This window comes from Xenia sp. Carnegie-2017, unplaced genomic scaffold, assembly GCF_021976095.1.
Source record: "Xenia sp. Carnegie-2017 unplaced genomic scaffold, XeniaSp_v1 HiC_scaffold_20, whole genome shotgun sequence".
Classification (NCBI taxonomy): domain Eukaryota; kingdom Metazoa; phylum Cnidaria; class Anthozoa; order Malacalcyonacea; family Xeniidae; genus Xenia; species Xenia sp. Carnegie-2017.
In genome coordinates this window covers 8,519,008-8,537,494 of record NW_025813483.1, presented here as the reverse complement: position 1 = coordinate 8,537,494, position 18,487 = coordinate 8,519,008, and the positions used below count along the sequence as shown (strand labels likewise).

The 18,487-nt window shown below is 36.5% G+C and overlaps 2 protein-coding genes across 5 annotated transcripts; one reads left to right on the top strand and one right to left on the bottom strand.

Annotated features, from left to right (window-relative positions):
- The first annotated feature begins 1,163 nt into the window (after positions 1-1,163).
- Positions 1,164-5,964, top strand: LOC124443254. 2 transcript variants are annotated; one of them, XM_046993785.1, is made up of 3 exons: positions 1,164-1,248; positions 3,605-4,263; positions 4,889-5,964. In XM_046993785.1, the coding sequence occupies exons 2-3, from the start codon at positions 4,144-4,146 to the stop codon at positions 5,267-5,269; spliced, it is 501 nt and encodes a 166-aa protein (XP_046849741.1). In that variant the 5' UTR covers positions 1,164-1,248; positions 3,605-4,143; the 3' UTR covers positions 5,270-5,964. The 2 variants fall into 2 exon arrangements, with proteins under 2 accessions (XP_046849741.1, XP_046849742.1); XM_046993786.1 differs by lacking the exons at positions 1,164-1,248; positions 3,605-4,263 and adding an exon at positions 4,270-4,344.
- On the bottom strand, positions 4,696-16,704 carry LOC124443251 (UDP-GalNAc:beta-1,3-N-acetylgalactosaminyltransferase 2-like). Of its 3 annotated transcripts, none has more exons than XM_046993777.1 (12): positions 16,616-16,704; positions 16,475-16,541; positions 15,910-15,963; positions 14,067-14,136; positions 13,506-13,980; positions 12,489-12,615; positions 8,104-8,182; positions 7,162-7,211; positions 6,496-6,655; positions 6,320-6,376; positions 6,049-6,175; positions 4,696-5,414 (listed from the first exon to the last, which is right to left on the bottom strand). In XM_046993777.1, the coding sequence occupies exons 5-11, from the start codon at positions 13,621-13,623 to the stop codon at positions 6,050-6,052; spliced, it is 717 nt and encodes a 238-aa protein (XP_046849733.1). In that variant the 5' UTR covers positions 13,624-13,980; positions 14,067-14,136; positions 15,910-15,963; positions 16,475-16,541; positions 16,616-16,704; the 3' UTR covers positions 4,696-5,414; position 6,049. The 3 variants fall into 3 exon arrangements, with proteins under 3 accessions (XP_046849733.1, XP_046849735.1, XP_046849734.1); XM_046993779.1 differs by having other exon boundaries at positions 12,489-12,612; XM_046993778.1 differs by lacking the exons at positions 16,475-16,541; positions 16,616-16,704 and adding an exon at positions 16,098-16,144.
- Between the last annotated feature and the right edge of the window lie 1,783 nt (positions 16,705-18,487).

Below are 18,487 nucleotides of genomic sequence, written 5' to 3'. Positions count from 1 at the left end.
TCTTGAGTATAAACGATATGTTTTGAAAGATGAGTTTACATATACTCTAGCGTAGTGTCTTCATCAGGAGTGATCTGATGTTGAAACTTGAGTCTTTATATACTCCAGTCTAGTGTCTTCATCAGGAGTGATCTGATGTTGAAACTTGAGTCCTTATATACTCCAGTCTAGTGTCTTCATCAGGAGTGATCTGATGTTGAAACTTGAGTCCTTATATACTCCAGTCTTATGTTTTCATCAGGAGTGATCTGATGTTGAATCTTGAGTCCTTATATACTCCAGTCTTATGTTTTCATCAGGAGTGATCTGATGTTGAATCTTGAGTCCTTATATACTCCAGTCTAGTGTCTTCATCAGGAGTGATCTGATGTTGAAACTTTAGTCCTTATATACTCCAGTCTAGTGTCTTCATCAGGAGTGATCTGATGTTGAAACTTGAGTCCTTATATACTCCAGTCTTATGTTTCATCAGGAGTGATCTGATGTTGAATCTTGAGTCCTTATATACTCCAGTCTAGTGTCTTCATCAGGAGTGATCTGATGTTGAATCTTGAGTCCTTATATACTCCAGTCTTATGTTTTCATCAGGAGTGATCTGATGTTGAATCTTGAGTCTTATATACTCCAGTCTAGTGTCTTCATCAGGAGTGATCTGATGTTGAAACTTGAGTCCTTATATACTCCAGTCTAGTGTCTTCATCAGGAGTGATCTGATGTTGAAACTTGAGTCCTTATATACTCCAGTCTTATGTTTTCATCAGGAGAGATCTGATGTTGAATCTTGAGTCCTTATATACTCCAGTCTAGTGTCTTCATCAGGAGTGATCTGATGTTGAATCTTGAGTCCTTATATACTCCAGTCTTATGTTTTCATCAAGAGTGATCTTTTATTGAAACTTTCGCTAGTGTTATTTAACCATGTTATCTAAAAACTTTATCCTACATAGTCCATTTTTGTTTTTGTGTTTCCACTTGTTTTCTTTAATGTTTTAAAATAATGTTCTTGACAGCAGAGAATTATTCTCATTATGATTTGGTCGTTGGAATACTTTCATCGCGCGGCAACTTTGATTTGAGGCAAAGTTTACGTGAATCATGGGTTGGCTATGCAAGGCGACATTCATCTCTAAATAAAAGGGAAGCACAGGGAAAACACTGAATTTTCTTGAGGGTAGCTGTAGTGTGTTATGTATTCAATTAGAGCTACTTAGCGTGTGAAACGTTACAGCAAACACAATATTTGTGAAGGTAAAGTGTAGAACAGTGTTTCAAATTTGCCTGTCGCGTTTACAACGAATTTCTTTAATACCAGAGAACGTTTACAACGTATTTCTTCAATACCAGAGAACGTTTACAAAGTATTTCTTCAATACCAGAGAACGTTTACAACGTATGTCTTCAATATCAGAAAACGTTTACAAAGTATTTCTTCAATACCAGAGAACGTTTACAACGTATTTCTCCAATACAAGAGAACGTTTACAACGTATGTCTTCAATATCAGAGAACGTTTACAACGTATTTTTTCAATACCAGAGAACGTTTACAAAGTATGTCTTCAATACCAGAGAACGTTTACAACGTATTTCTTCTATACCAGGGAACGTTTACAAAGTATGTCTTCAATACCAGAGAACGTTTACAACGTATGTCTTCAATATCAGAGAACGTTTACAACGTATTTTTCAATACCAGAGAACGTTTACAAAGTATGTCTTCAATACCAGAGAACGTTTACAACGTATTTCTTCAATACCAGAGAACGTTTACAACGTATTTCTTCAATACCAGAGAACGTTTACAACGTATTTCTTCTATACCAGAGAACGTTTACAACGTATTTCTTCAATGCCAGAGAACGTTTACAACGTATTTCTTCAATACCAGAGAACGTTTACAACGTATTTCTTCTATACCAGAGAACGTTTACAACGTATTTCTTCTATACCAGAGAACGTTTACAACGTATTTCTTCAATACCAGAGAACGTTTACAACGTATTTCTTCAATACCAGAGAACGTTTACAGCGTATTTCTTCTATACCAGAGAACGTTTACAACGTATTTCTTCAATACCAGAGAACGTTTACAACGTATTTCTTCTATACCAGAGAACGTTTACAACGTATTTCTTCAATACCAGAGAACGTTTACAACGTATTTCTTCAATACCAGAGAACGTTTACAACGTATTTCTTCAATACCAGAGAACGTTTACAAAGTATTTCTTCAATACCAGAGAACGTTTACAAAGTATTTCTTCAATACCAGAGAACGTTTACAACGTATTTCTTCAATACCAGAGAACGTTTAAAACGTATTTCTTCAATACCAGAGAACGTTTAAAACGTATTTCTTCAATACCAGAGAACGTTTACAACGTATTTTTTCAATACCAGAGAACGTTTACAACGTATTTCTTCAATACCAGAGAACGTTTACAACGTATTTCTTCAATACCAGAGAACGTTTACAACGTATTTCTTCAATACCAGAGAACGTTTACAACGTATTTCTTCAATACCAAAGAACGTTTACAACGTATTTCTTCAATACCAGAGAACGTTTACAACGTATTTCTTCAATACCAGAGAACGTTTACAAAGTATTTCTTCAATACCAGAGAACGTTTACAACGTATTTCTTCAATACCAGAGAACGTTTAAAACGTATTTCTTCAATACCAGAGAACGTTTAAAACGTATTTCTTCAATACCAGAGAACGTTTACAACGTATTTTTTCAATACCAGAGAACGTTTACAACGTATTTCTTCAATACCAGAGAACGTTTACAACGTATGTCTTCAATACCAGAGAACGTTTACAACGTATTTCTTCAATACCAGAGAACGTTTACAACGTATTTCTTCAATACCAAAGAACGTTTACAACGTATTTCTTCAATACCAGAGAACGTTTACAACGTATTTCTTCAATACCAGAGAACGTTTACAACGTATTTTTTCAATACCAGAGAACGTTTACAACGTATGTCTTCAATACCAGAGAACGTTTACAACGTATTTTTCAATACCAGAGAGCGTTTACAAAGTATTTCTTCAATGCCAGAGAACGTTTACAACGTATTTCTTCAATACCAGAGAACGTTTACAACGTATGTCTTCAATACCAGTGAAATGTTTGGTAAACTAATCTGATTACCGATATGAGTAACGTTTTAGCAATTGTCAGATCTACGTAGAATCGAATTGGACATTTTTAGCTGACCGCCATTCTTTAAGTAGTGTAGCGTTGTGCGTTTCTATGATGGCCTATTGAATATACCAACAGCAAGGTCTTTAGTTTCGTTTATCAGTTTTGTTCTACACAAGAACAACTCATGCAAACTGCATTCTTTGTCATATGATAAATTTAACTGTGTTGACTAACGTCATTGTATTGAGGCTAAACTCAAATATTCACAAGAAATAACGGTTCACGGTACACTTGCCTAAAATATCCCTTTCTTTGCTGTGGTTTTCTTGGCCAGAGTTCCCAACAACCGTTTCTGTCGCAAAAAAAAAATTGTACCAGTGATATAACTAAGTACAATGACTAAATCTGAAAAATAAAGTGTTGGTTACTATTCCATTGTTGTTTTAGAGTGTTGGTGAAGTTCATCGTTTCAAATAATGCATGTTACGTTCCTCCAGAGTTCAGGATTGATCCTTACAAATGCGAAAGAAAGAAAATCGAATCTCCAAGTTTGAAAATTTACTTTTGATTTGATAGTTGTGAGGTTTGGCGCCTGGAAAAAGCCGATATAAAACAATATGACGTTGGAGTCTCGATGCAGGCGATAAACTAACGAGGCACATATTTACAAAAGTCGAACATAACCTACTATACATGTGATATTTAAAGTTAATCAGTTGACACTGACTCTGAAGGTGACTACCGCTAAGGTTGTCGAAACGTCAGTCAACAACAACAAAAACAGTCCTTCTCAGGACTTTATTAACCTGGACGATCATCATTTACAAACATTTAATGCTTAAGTCAGTCTGTGTACTTGCTGACCTATACCACCTGCCCTCCTCGATATTAAATTTTTCCTGTCTGTTTTAAAGGTATACTTCTTGAAAAAATACAATGTAAATCAAAGAAGGCGTTCTCGGGGTAGTTCGTCTATAGCCACAACGATGACGGATCTTCGTAAATCACCATTTCATCTCAACCGTTTGGAGGACGGTACTTTGGTGTGCGAAAACGATGAAGAGAAAAGCCGCGAGGGTCTGGAAACTGAGAATATACAACTGAGGGTAAGATGTTTTGGGAATACTGTTTGAGTACAGATTAAAACGAGGATTTTTCGAAGAATGTTCAAAGAAACAATGTCAATGGTTATTGTCTTAAATACAAAGAACGACTCTCCATTTGCAAAGTGGGTGGCCTAGGTTTGAGGGTTAGGGAGATTTGTCAGATCATCGCAGAGTTGCTAAAGAACGAGTCGATCGTGAGATGCGCCAGGGTCTGACGGGAAGGTATGGGGGAAATGAGTTGAACTTTGGTCCCTGTGATGGTATTCACGTCCAATTACGGTCTTTCAGTTTCTCAAAACTTGAAAATTGAATGTGTGCTCCTTGTGACAGCACATTATGCATTAAGCCATTTATAGGCGCACGTCAAACAACGTGTGAAATATGCTTTTGTTAAACAACTGCCAAAATCTCAACTCACGCCACACGCGAAAGTGATCATTATCACTTGTAGTTGATTATTATCCCCAATTTACAGAGATTATCATCTTCAATATAGAGTAATTATCCTCAATTAAAACCATTGAAATTGTAGCAAAGAATCCGTTAACACTTATGAAATAAGCCGATTTGATGTTCAATTAATGACATTCCTATATTAAAATCATTATCCTTACACTTTTCACAGGAGGAAATACGTGATTTGACTGCGAAACTTGCAGCATGTGAATACAAACAACAACGAGAGCAGAGACGACAACAAGGAAGTCCACAAGAAAACAGCTACATTTCCACGAGTAGCGAGACTCGTCACTCCAGATTCAACAGCGAGACGGAGAGCGCTCAGGGTCGAGATTCGGAATCTCCCGATAAAATTGGTCAAAAGGTGTCGAACGTTGCCGACAGCTTGACAAGCAACGGTAGCGTGTTCACACGCGAGGAAAGAGGTGGAAGTTTAATAGAAGATATTAAAAACGCTGATCGTTTTATCGCCCTACCAAACGGTAGTAGCGTTTCCGATGAAGAAACTTTAACGGTCATGTCAAACGTTTCTGTTGAATCCTCGTGATATTGAAAAGATTCTTGGAGGAATATGGCCGTGTGTTCTACTGAAGAGAATATTTATGGATCCTGTTTCAGGAAAGATGAGATTTGACAATGAACTGTGGTACAACTTGACTACCACGAAGATGTTTCCACATAAAGATTAACTCCTACGAGAAGAAAGTTAATTATAAACGATCGAATCGACTTACTAAACCTTTCCCACAATAAATATTCAAACGCAAAAAACGACATGCATTTCGTTAAGAAAATGTGAAACATTTTATGCTTATCTCTGATTTTATGACGTTTTTCGTCGCTAATGACGTAATTTGACGCTATGACGTAATTTGATCGCAGCAACACTCAAGTCTGTACTTATACACTTTACACAATTAGCATTGCAATAAATATTTTACATGAAGTACGCAGGGACATAAGCGAGGCTAATCGAAATCTTTACACCTGCATGGCAAATTTTTTAGCAAAATTATTCGGAATTATTTCGATTGTTTTTGCAGTTAATGAACACAAAAATATTTGCATAGCAGGAATAATGTCGATATTCCAAGCAATAACCATTTTATACAAAAACGTTTACACAGCGCTATAGATTTTATTTAATTTAAATTAATGTCGTTCGTAAAAAGCCAAAACATTAAATTTGTAATATAGAGAAAATAGATTAAATTAAGTGAAAAAAAAAGATAAAAAGTTTAATTGAAGCTGTACTTTTCTATCTTTTTGTGAGGATTTGGAATTTTTCTTATCTCCCTCTTCCCCTCCCCGACATAACTAACGTACCTCAACATTTGCAAGGATTACCGCAGGACATAAAGTTTTCCCATAAATAGAGAAGAGAATCGGCATCCTGCTCGGGCAAGGTAAACATTTCCATCTGACAATCCCCGAAACACGACCATCGCTCATCCTGAAGTATTTGAAATAGAAAGGAAACACCGTCACATGTTCGGCCGCTGGTTCATAAGAACCTGGGCTCGTAAGAGTAAGATCACCATAAAGGATCTTGTTGAACAACCGTCACAAACTTGCAGAGAAGAAAAGGAGATCTTACCTTATAAATTTCAGGAGCAATAGCTGATAACCAAATACCCATAGAGACATCCTCCCCCTTTACACAAGAAAGAAAAAAAACATGTGTCAATATCTAGTACTCTGAGAACTACATCTTTACACATCAAGAGGTCACTTTCAACATTGTAATCTCGTCGTGGTTTTTCTATCATATACCTGATAACGTTTTAGAGATTTCTCGTTTTTTGCCAGCCAGTGAACAATATCCGAAGATATAATGCTGCCCGCACCGCAGGCAAATGTCGGATAAGCCACTCCCGGATAATCAGGCTCGGCCCATTTTCCCTGTCTCTCGATCAACCAATCAGTACGAAAGCTGTAAATATGAAGAAGCAATTGCATTTAGAAGCAATAACTACAACTCATTCTCATACCTTATTTATAGTTTAGTCGCATGGAAAACGCTAATTCGTATGTTTGCAATCTCGTTTCTGTTTTACTTGAAAATATTATAAATTTGGCAATTCCTAATGCCCAAAACATGATATCTCAAAGGATTTTCACTATGTCAATAAAATCTTTAGAATGGACTCAGTATAAAGTAGATGGTTTGAACCCGGGAGTATCGTTACATGTTTGTAGATGTACATCGTCCAGGTTAGTAGAGTCCTGAGAAGTGTTGTTGCTGTTGGTGTTGACTAACATTTCGACAGTCTTAGCAGTAATATTTTTGACTCTGAAGATGACTACCGCTAAGGTTGTCGAAACTTCAGTCAACATCAACACCAACAGTCCTTCTCAGGACTCTACTAACCTGGACGATCTACATCTACAAACACGTACACAGAATATTGTGTACTGACGGAGTTGAGCTAAACTCACCTTCCCCACCACAATTTAGACGTGTTTTTTAAATTATGACTTTCCATTTCCTAAAAATATCAAATATTTCTTCAGTCGTTAAGTTCTTCGGTACACTATTAAAGATATAAAGCTTAATTAAAGACACCCTTACAAATCGCTTGATTGAGTAAAATCTTTAGATTGAGTCAAAAATCATCTGTGCAGCTTGTATACTTCCGGAGGTAATTAATGTTGAAATCGACTCTATACTGAGCATGCGCAATTTCTATTTCCTCGTGCTTTTATTGTAGAGACTCGGGACGAGGCTCATTCCAAAGCTCTCAATGAGAGGTCTGGGATGGTGTAAAAATCATCTCCACAGCATGGTTTAAGAGTGGCGTAAGGGTGTTTTAAGGGTGGTTTAAGGGTAGAGTAAGGATGTTTTAAGGGTAGCGTAAAATGTTTTAAGGGAGTTTTAAGGGTAGCTTCAGCGTGGTTTAAAGGTGGTCCAAGGCTTTAAGTTACGCTTCGCTACCCTAGACTACGGTTAAACCACCCTTAAACTACCCTTAAGCCCCTCAAAAACCACGCTTAAGCCACCAGATTGATATACTCCAAAATCCCAAGATACATCTACGTACTCCAAAATCCCAAGATACCTCTACATACTCCCAACTCCCAAGTTACCTCTACGTACTCCCAACTCCCAAGTTACCTCTACGTACTCCCAACTCCCAAGTTACCTCTACGTACTCCCAACTCCCAAGTTACCTCTACGTACTCCCAACTCCCAAGTTACCTCTACGTACTCCCAACTCCCAAGTTACCTCTACGTACTCCCAACTCCCAAGTTACCTCTACGTACTCCCAACTCCCAAGTTACCTCTACGTACTCCCAACTCCCAAGTTACCTCTACGTACTCCCAACTCCCAAGATACCAACACGTATTTTCTATTATTTATTGAAGAGCTTTCACAAACCTGTAAGATGGTCTCCAGGTTAACAAAACAATCATCGTCAGTTTTCATTACAAAGGAAAAACTTAAAGTCGCCGAGAGCCTATTTAAAAAAAAGCCGACATGAAGCAAGATCAATATGACATATGACGACTGATGTCGTAGGTAGGAGATACTGGCGAGATGAATTATACACTAATGCAAGTTATTTGGGCAAAAATAATGTTTAAAGTTGATTTGAGACTGTCCACTTATCGCCAGAAATTTCACAGTGGCATGAAAAATATAAAAGTCTCAGACACTCTCTTACCACGAGAAAAACTGAAGCAACTGGGATGGAAGATTTCTGTAAACATCGACATTTGAAACAAAAGAATATCAGAAATAGTTCTGCTTTCTTTAAGTAAACGTTCATTCTCATCGTCTTTCAATCGCTGCCACTCCGACATTCGAGTTTCTTCTTCCTCTTTTGTCACGACTCTCTTCCCCGGAGAATCTACGGAGGATTGCAAGTTGCTACAGACTTTAAAGAAATTTATTCATAAAGCATTGTACCATCTTTTCTTTTAATATTTGGTGAGGGAATATTAGTGTTTGGCACTAGGCTTTAAACTTCATATGAGTCTGCACAGTCCATTTGACAAATTTTTCAATTTCATAGTCATGGTAACGACAAGCTGGATCTATTTTCATCGCTTTCTGAGTGATTAAATCGTTTGGTCACATAAATGTACGCAAAATCATCTGAGCATGCGCAGTACGCTTGGAAATGCGCAGTACAAGCAAAGTCTATTTGACCAATTGTCTGAGTAAACGATCATGGAAATGACCAACTGCATTTATTAGAATCAATTAGGGAGTAGATAACTTGCTTACTAACAAATTATTAAAGATATCAACTGAGCATGCGCAGTTCACTTGACAGTTTTTGACTTCATAGTTATGGCAACGACCAGCTGCATCTACAAGCACCGAATTTGAAGTAAATAGCATGCTTAGTAACAATTAAATGGATAAATCATCTGCGCATGCGCAGGAGCATGCGCAGTACATTCGACCAATTGTTTATAGTCATGGCAACGACTAACTATATGTACTTGCACTATATTTGTGGCAATTAGCTCACTTAGTCGCAAATTATCAAAGAAATCATCTGGGCATGCGCAGTAGTGACTTTAATAATACCGCAACTTTCGTAAGCCTCTGAATTTTGTATATATATATAAAGCCAATATTAGGTATAGTAGATGTCAACTAGCAGTGGAAGCTGGGTGCGATATGTATGCAGTGGCTTAGGGTCCAGACGTTTCGGGTCGCGACCGCACTCTCCCTGCGTACCCCGAGCAAAGCCTATCGCAGGTGATCTCGGGGTCTGATGGGCGGAAGCTTGCTATTGCATCTCCCAAGTAGGATAGCGTGGAGGGGCCGAAATCTCCTACCGAAACGTTAACATGCGGCGTTCTAGTGCCTCGGCTTAAGCAGGTATCGGGAAGCATGGACCGAAAACGGGGTTTTGCTTTTGAATTTAATCTTTTTTGTATAAAAGAAACTAGAACATTCAAGGATATTGCAAAAGTTAAAAAATTCCGCCTTAATGACTTATAATTTAAACCAACTGTAAATATGTTTATACGCTTTTACATGTTAACTTTTACAAGGTAACTATCTCATAACTCTCGTGATGAACGAGAGCCTCTTATACAATATAACTCTCATATCATGAACAAAAGTATCCATGAGCTTCATGGAAAAAATGGATTATCTAATTCTTATAATAGATTTTACAAAGTTAGCATTTAATAAGCCAAGCCATTTGTATCGTTTAAATCAGGTCACTAGAGTCCTGAGAAGGACTGCTGGTGTTTATGTTGACTGACGTTTCGACAACTTTAGTGGTAGTTATCTTCAGAGTCAAGTGAGGAGTAAACGTCAGGTTTGCCATATTTGTTATCTGCTTGCAGACGTTTACTCCTCACTCGACTTTGAAGATGACAACCACTAAGGTTGTCGAAACATCAGTCAACATCAACACCAACAGCCCTTCTCAGCACTCTACTAACCTGTACAAACATGATAACGATACTCCCGAGCTCAAACAATTCACTTGATATTTTGATAAATTATCGACTTGTTACTCACCTTTGGCAAAATAAAGTTTTCAATTGCTTTAAACGACGAACCGTTTTCTGTTGTACCAGGGTCTTGGAAAGAGAAATAAACAGATATAATTTCGCTCTGAAACGAGATAAAACAATTTAGATCAAATAACTTGTAAACGGTATTTATAAACTGCATGGTTTAACCTTAGTTGTTCTGTCGTAGAGTCGAACAGAAGAGTTTCTTTTTGAATTCAACGATGATAAAGAGATGCCAAGACGAGTCAAAATAATGGGACGGATGATCTGTATAAAAATAATTGTATTGTATTGCCAACCCAAATTTTTACTCCTGAAGCCAAACAGACACTTTATGCAACAGGTTTCAGACTTTGTTCAGAAGGTCCCAAAGTTCAATGCAACAGTGTCCGTTGAGCAGTTCTTAATGGCTACAAATAACTAACTAATACTCACATCAAAGTCCCATCCGATAGATCCACTGTGAAAATATCTCAAATTTTCTTCATTTGCTCGTTTGTAAGCAATTACTTCATTTTCGTAGTCTAAACATCAATATGACAAACATATAAACACGTTTGATCATGCACTCGTTCCAGCCTCTATGACGGTAAAATCTCCATGAGAGATAGCAACACATATTTCCATCAAGACTGTCTGATCTTCGCTACAAATACATACAGCAATGATAAATTCGCAGCAGTGGCTGATTAATAATTATGGAGCATGTAGGCTAAGGCAAAATTACGAGGCCTGGTGATATTTAATCCCTCCACTAAGCTCAGTCTCTTGACAACGTTTGCGTTCTTTACGTTCCTTTGCCTTTGCATTTCCTAGCTTGCGTTTGTAACACATAGTGTGAACGATACAAAAGAAATTAATAGTTCAAAATAAACTTTAAAAATTATCAAAACAGTCTGCAGAAATAGGGAAATCCTCGTCAGTTCTTAGCCTCGCGCATTTAAACACTAGATGGTACGAAAGTCTTTCGTCGATATTCAATCGCACGTACGGTTTTCAACATCATAAATGGTCTAAAAACGGCACTTTTAGCAAGTTCCAAGCAGCAAAAAGTAAAAACTAACAATGTCTTGGTTTACTTTTCGTAATGAGTAATCCGCAACTGATTAACTTTAAATATCACATGTATAGTAGGTTATGTTCGACGTTTGTAAATATGTGCCTCGTTAGTTTATCGCCTGCATCGAGATTCCAACGTCATATTGTTTTATATCGGCTTTTTCCAGGCGCCAAACCTCACAACTATCAAATCAAAAGTAAATTTTCAAACTTGGAGATTCGATTTTCTTTCTTTCGCATTTGTAAGGATCAATCCTGAACTCTGGAGGAACGTAACATGCATTATTTGAAACGATGAACTTCACCAACACTCTAAAACAACAATGGAATAGTAACCAACACTTTATTTTTTCAGATTTAGTCATTGTACTTAGTTATATCACTGGTACAATTTTTTTTTTTGCGACAGAAACGGTTGTTGGGAACTCTGGCCAAGAAAACCACAGCAAAGAAAGGGATATTTTAGGCAAGTGTACCGTGAACCGTTATTTCTTGTGAATATTCGAGTTTAGCCTCAATACAATGACGTTAGTCAACACAGTTAAATTTATCATATGACAAAGAATGCAGTTTGTATGAGTTGTTCTTGTGTAGAACAAAACTGATAAACAAAACTAAAGACCTTGCTGTTGGTATATTCAATAAGCCATCATAGAAACGCACAACGCTACACTACTTAAAGAATGGCGGTCAGCTAAAAATGTCCAATTCGATTCTACGTAGATCTGACAATTGCTAAAACGTTACTCATATCGGTAATCAGATTAGTTTACCAAACATTTCACTGGTATTGAAGACATACGTTGTAAACGTTCACTGGTATTGAAGAAATACGTTGTAAACGTTCTCTGGTATTGAAGAAATACTTTGTAAACGCTCTCTGGTATTGAAGAAATACGTTGTAAACGTTTTCTGGTATTGAAGACATACGTTGTAAACGTTCTCTGGTATTGAAGAAATACGTTGTAAACGTTCTCTGGTATTGAAGAAATACGTTGTAAACGTTCTCTGGTATTGAAGAAATACGTTGTAAACGTTCTCTGGTATTAAAGAAATTCGTTGTAAACGCGACAGGCCAATTTGAAACACTGTTCTACACTTTACCTTCACAAATATTGTGTTTTCTGTAACGTTTCACACGCTAAGTAGCTCTAATTGAATACAAAACACACTACAGCTACCCTCAAGAAAATTCAGTGTTTTCCCTGTGCTTACCTTTTATTTAGAGATGAATGTCGTCTTGCATAGCCAACCCATGATTCACGTAAACTTTGCCTCAAATCAAAGTTGCCGCGCGATGAAAGTATTCCAACGACCAAATCATAATGAGAATAATTCTCTGCTGTCAAGAACATTATTTTAAAACATTAAAGAAAACAAGTGGAAACACAAAACAAAACTATGTAGGATAAAGTTTTTAGATAACATGGTTAAATAACACTAGCGAAAGTTTCAATAAAAGATCACTCTTGATGAAAACATAAGACTGGAGTATATAAGGACTCAAGATTCAACATCAGATCACTCCTGATGAAGACACTAGACTGGAGTATATAAGGACTCAAGATTCAACATCAGATCTCTCCAGATGAAGACATTTGTCTGGAGTATATAAGGACTCAAGATTCAACATCAGATCACTCCTGATGAAGACACTAGACTGGAGTATATAACGACTCAAGATTCAACATCAGATCACTCCTGATGAAAACATAAGACTGGAGTATATAAGGACTCAAGTTTCAACATCAGATCACTCCTGATGAAGACACTAGACTGGAGTATATAAGGACTCAAGATTCAACATCAGATCACTCCTGATGAAAACATAACACTGGAGTATATAAGGACTCAAGATTCAACATCAGATCACTCCTGATGAAACATAAGACTGGAGTATATAAGGACTCAAGTTTCAACATCAGATCACTCCTGATGAAGACACTAGACTGGAGTATATAAGGACTCAAGTTTCAACATCAGATCACTCCTGATGAAGACACTAGACTGGAGTATATAAAGACTCAAGTTTCAACATCAGATCACTCCTGATGAAGACACTACGCTAGAGTATATGTAAACTTATCTTTCAAAAACATATCGTTTATACTCAAGATATTAGATAGACGTACGACAATCTATAATGTCATATAAATCACGATAAAAATCTGGTCCCCGGAGTCGACATGCTATCAGGCAGGCAACAAACAAAGATGAGATAGCTGTACAAACCTGTATTATCGCAGCAAAGCTTCAAATCTTTAACAACAAGATGATTATAGATGTATAACACGAAAATAGCGATCAATATTAGTAAAGTTGGCTTAAGGATGTCATTTAATGTAAACATAAGTTGAAATTAAACAGTTACAATTAACTATAGCGTATAAATATCTTTCCCTATGTAAAATAATCTATACATTATCCTCAATAACGAACTATACACATTATTGCATTTTAATATATACGAACTTTGACCTCGGGTGTGTTTCGGAAACGTCATGTAAGGAGTCTTAAAGCATCAATATAAATTAGCAAACTTTGTGATCTATGTTACTTATTGAACTTAAATTGAGCAATACAAAAATCTTAATCTTCAACAAAACATATCCAAAATATTACTATGAATGTATAAAAAGTATAGAATCGCTAAAAAGATCACATTTGCACGCTTATTCAAAAACTCTTCTAAGGTTATCGTTTGCGCCTATTACGTAGGTTTGAGGGACAATATAAGTACATGCATGTACAACAAAAAGAACACGGGTGAAGGCTTTAATTCGTATTACTTACTTTTGAGTACAGCGCATGTGCAAGGAATGGTAGTTTACGAAGAGTTCGACCACTTAGTTGATAACTTTTTCTAAACAAGAAAATGAGAGAAAGAATACTTCGTAGGTTTATCACAGTGAGACGCTTGACTGCTCCTTGCAAGTTCAAAGGAGAAGGGCCTCCCAAAGAAACCTAACCAAAAGTCAACCAATATTCGTGATTATTTGAGAGTGGTCCATTACTTGATAACTACTGACTACGATAACAAAGAAAAAACATCTTTACGCCTTAAATGTAGATGTAATACAAAGTTAAATTTTATTTATGTTGCAAGTATTAAGACGGTATATTTTAAACCTCAGTCCTAAATTATTTGAGAACTCATCTGAACATGCACAAACAACTCAACAAACTGTTCGAGTTTACAATCATGGCAATGACAAACAGAACAAGCTTGCATCCTTCTGTGGTTCACTTGGTCACATATTGGGAAATCATTAATTTCAATCATAATGAGAAATTTAGTCATTTAACAAATTTTTCATATTCATAGTGATGGCAACAACAAGCTGGACCTATTTTCATCACTTACTGAGTAATTAATCGCTTGGTCACAAAAATATAAGAAGATCATCTGAGCATGCGCAGTACTTTTGGGCATGCGCAGCACGCTCAAGCATGCAAAGTCCACTTGACCAATTGTCCGAGTAAACGATCATGGAAATGACCAACTGCATTTATTAGAATCAATTGGGAGTATATAACTTGCTTATTAACAAACTATTAAAGATATCAACTGAGCATGCGCAGTTAAATTGATTGGCTGCCAATGTTCATGGTCATGGCAACGACCAATTGCATCTACTAGCCCCGATTTTGAAGTAAATAGCATGTTTAGTAACAATTTAATGGAGAAATCATCTGCGCATGCGCTCGAGCATGCGCAGCCCACTCGACTAATTGTTTATAGTCATGGCAACGACTAACTAGATGTACTTGCACTACATCTGGGGCAATTATCCCACTTAATCGCAAATTATCAAAGAAATTATCTGGGCATGCGCAGTTGTGACTTTAATAATACCACAAATTTCGTAAGCCTCTGAATTTTTGTATATATAAATATAAATCTATAGCTTCATATAGTAGATGTCAACTAGCAGTGGAAGCTGGGTGCGATATAGTATGCAGTGGCTTAGGGGTCCACACTTCGGTGGCGACCGCACTCTCCCTGCGTACCCCGAGCAAAGCCTATCGCAGGTGATCTCGGGGTCTGATGGGCGGAAGCTTGCTATTGCATCTCCCAAGTAGGATAGCGTGGAGGGGCCGAAATCTGCTACCGAAACGTTAACATGCCGCGTTTTAGTGCCTTACGCTTAAGAAGGTATCGGGAAGCATGGACCGAAAACGGGGTGTTTTTTCCTTTCAAAATTTGTCTTTTTTCTTTACAAGAATTCTTCTCATAAAAGAAACTAGAACATACTGCCAGGGTTCAGACAACTTCTGAAAATCCCCCGGGCGTAGTTTCGTTTTCTTTGTAAAACGAGAAGAATACTAACTTGAAAACATGAAGACTGGGTGACATAATATTTACCATAAACTAAGACAAGAAATGTTTATTTTACTCTGTGACATCACTTTATATTAAAGTGAAAGGTTTGAACATGGGAGTATCGTTACATGTTTGTAGATGTAGATCGTCCAGGTTAGTAAAGTCCTGAAAAGAACTGTTGTTGTTGATGCTGACTCTAAAGATGACTACCGCTAAGGTTGTTAAGAAGTCAGTCAACATCAACATCAACAGTCCTTCGCAGGACACCACTAACCTCGACGATCTACATCTACAAACATCTACTTCACTTACTCGGCTATCTTCTTTAATTCAAGACTACAGTGTGTTACATCGTTGTCGACAAAGCTACAATGGAAAATAGGAAAAAAGTTGTACATCGGAAAAGAAAACCATGTCATCAACATAGAAGTGAACAAAAATTTCTAACAAACACCGTCAATTTTCGTCAAAATAAAATTTCGTGTATTTTTCAGTTGTACCTTAAATCCAAAATTTGAGTGGCTGGTGATATGATACTGGTCTGTGATGAAACGGTGAACATTAATTTTGATTATTAAAAATTATCTACAATGCAATCGTTTGCAATCAATTTCTATATAGCTGCACACCTCTCTATTTAAGCAACATGTTTGTATAACTTGCACAAACGACTATATTGTGGTATGGAAATAAAGCAGTAGACGTAAAGGTACAAAGTACTGAGAAGAGGGATATACTTCACGAGGCAAATTGTTGTTTTATATTGTATATGATGACAGGTTGCGGTAAGCCATTTCGGCGTTCCTTTGGCCAGAAAACATAATTGACCGGCAGCCATTTCGTTGATCACGTGCACAAGAAGACATAAGTTACATACAAACAAATGGTAAATTTTGTAAATAGCTTTGGCTGATGGCGGACCAATATACTGTTTGATGTCGGCTCTGTGGGCGAACAAATAGCGAAGTTAGATGAGAAAGTGAATTAAAAACTTTCGAGTCACAAACATATTTTCAACCTGTCCACGAACGCAACGTCTATGGCTCTAGTTATGTTCGATGTTGTCAATATAATTACATTAGGATGTCTGAAATAAGAAGAAAACAACATTGGGAAGACTAGGTTTAGCAAATAAACGCATAAATGTAGTTCAAATCAAGACTTCTGTAAATACGTAATTGATAGATAATAAGTATTTGACGGAGCAAAGTTGTCATCAAGCAAGTTTGTTCATGTCATATAAATATTTTCGTGCTTTTACTCCCTGTAAAAGCTACAACATTGTAGAGAAAGAAATAATACATAGTTCTAAAGATAGCAAATACCATAGTGAATGGTAAATGTAATATAATAAGGAAGATTGTTTTACTCTTGAACACAATACATAGAGACACATATATATAAGGATTTCCGGTTGTATTTCATAGTTGATACATCTTGACTTACAATTCACTGACTGACAACGTCAATCAAAACATGAACGACTTATTATATAGAATGTAAACGGTCCATATAAAACATCCGTTTCCCACAAAAAATTAATGCCATTTCCAACCACCCAATCTTCCTCCAAGAATGAACAAACAGTAAGTTCTTATTAATTGTATTCATACAAATTCTATTAGTTTACATCGAAGTTTCGAATACTTGGCTATCATTTGAAAAATTGTTTTGATTTAGTCAAATTTTATATTACATACGTATGATCTTATTTTAATTACAAAAAATTTCTATGAGAATATCAAGTGTACGCTGCTTGAAATTTTGTGCAAGTTATTTCAAAATAGGTGGCAGAAGTCTCTTTTGGAATACTTGAATTTCTTTTTGAAATTCTTCACTAAATTAGAGAGCGAGGGAACTCTCTAGTTTAGTTAGAATATTGTAAAAAATCTTTTATGTGCATGTTTTTGTGTTTTTGTGCATGTTTATGATCATCTGCAAACACCGAAGAATGGAAGTCGAAAATTTTGTCTTCTCGAAACATGCCTTCTTTAAATTTTAATATCTTCTCCAAAAATAAGTAATAAATATTGGTTTAACTTATTGCAAGAACCGTTGCTTGACAATGACAGGTTACGGCCATGTGGTTCTGAAAGAAATTGAAGCAAAGAAGATTTGATGAACGATACAAACAAATACATGCTTACATCTCTGTTCTGCTATTCTTGATCTTATCGACCTCTGCATCTGAAAAATACTGAGGAAAAAGTTGCAGTATGATGAAGCAAACAAGCAAACAACTGACAAACAAACACATACCGCAGTCTCAATCTTCATCGTTCAGTGCCATGAATAACTGTAAGAATAATGTTAAAATACAATCACGACGAACTGTAGGAGCATATAAATTTTCAAAAACCAGTGTTTGCAGACGATCTGTCGAAATTTCTATCAAAACTGGTACTTTACGATGATTTCCAGAAAACAGCTGTAAACTGCAAACATTTACAGGAAAGGTTTACTTTTATGGCACAAAAAGTTACTGTCAGATTTTCAAACGAAGTCAATCATCTCCATTGAACATAATGGACAGACGAGCATTCATGACGAGCCCTCAAGTTGGATTCGAAAATTTGAAACAGTTTCCTCTCCCGAGGAATTATCTTTATGATTGCAATAGTTCTATACAATCATGCAAAATAGCTATTTTGGCTAAATCATTTACCAAACATTAGAACATCACCGGAAGTTAAATTTTTTATTGCTTTGTAGACACTGTTATAACATCCCTCAATATTATAACAGTGCAATCATAGGCACAAATAAACCATTAAATATTCAAAGTAGACGGCTAGTCTGACTGGCTCGTGATAATCATTTCGCATAGATGTTGAGTTTAAAGATTTTTGCAATACTCTGCCAGCGTATTGCAATTTCTCTTTCAACCATG

Coding starts and splice junctions, on each gene's coding strand:
- LOC124443254 (XM_046993785.1), top strand. CDS start 4,144: ATGACGGATCTTCGTAAATCACCATTTCATCTCAACCGTTTGGAGGAC. Junction 4,264..4,888: donor CTGAGAATATACAACTGAGG/GTAAGATGTTTT, acceptor CACTTTTCACAG/GAGGAAATACGTGATTTGAC.
- LOC124443251 (XM_046993777.1), bottom strand. CDS start 13,623: ATGTTTACATTAAATGACATCCTTAAGCCAACTTTACTAATATTGATC. Junction 12,616..13,505: donor GCTTTGCTGCGATAATACAG/GTTTGTACAGCT, acceptor TGTTCTTGACAG/CAGAGAATTATTCTCATTAT. Junction 7,212..8,103: donor ACCTGGAGACCATCTTACAG/GTTTGTGAAAGC, acceptor TGATATTTTTAG/GAAATGGAAAGTCATAATTT.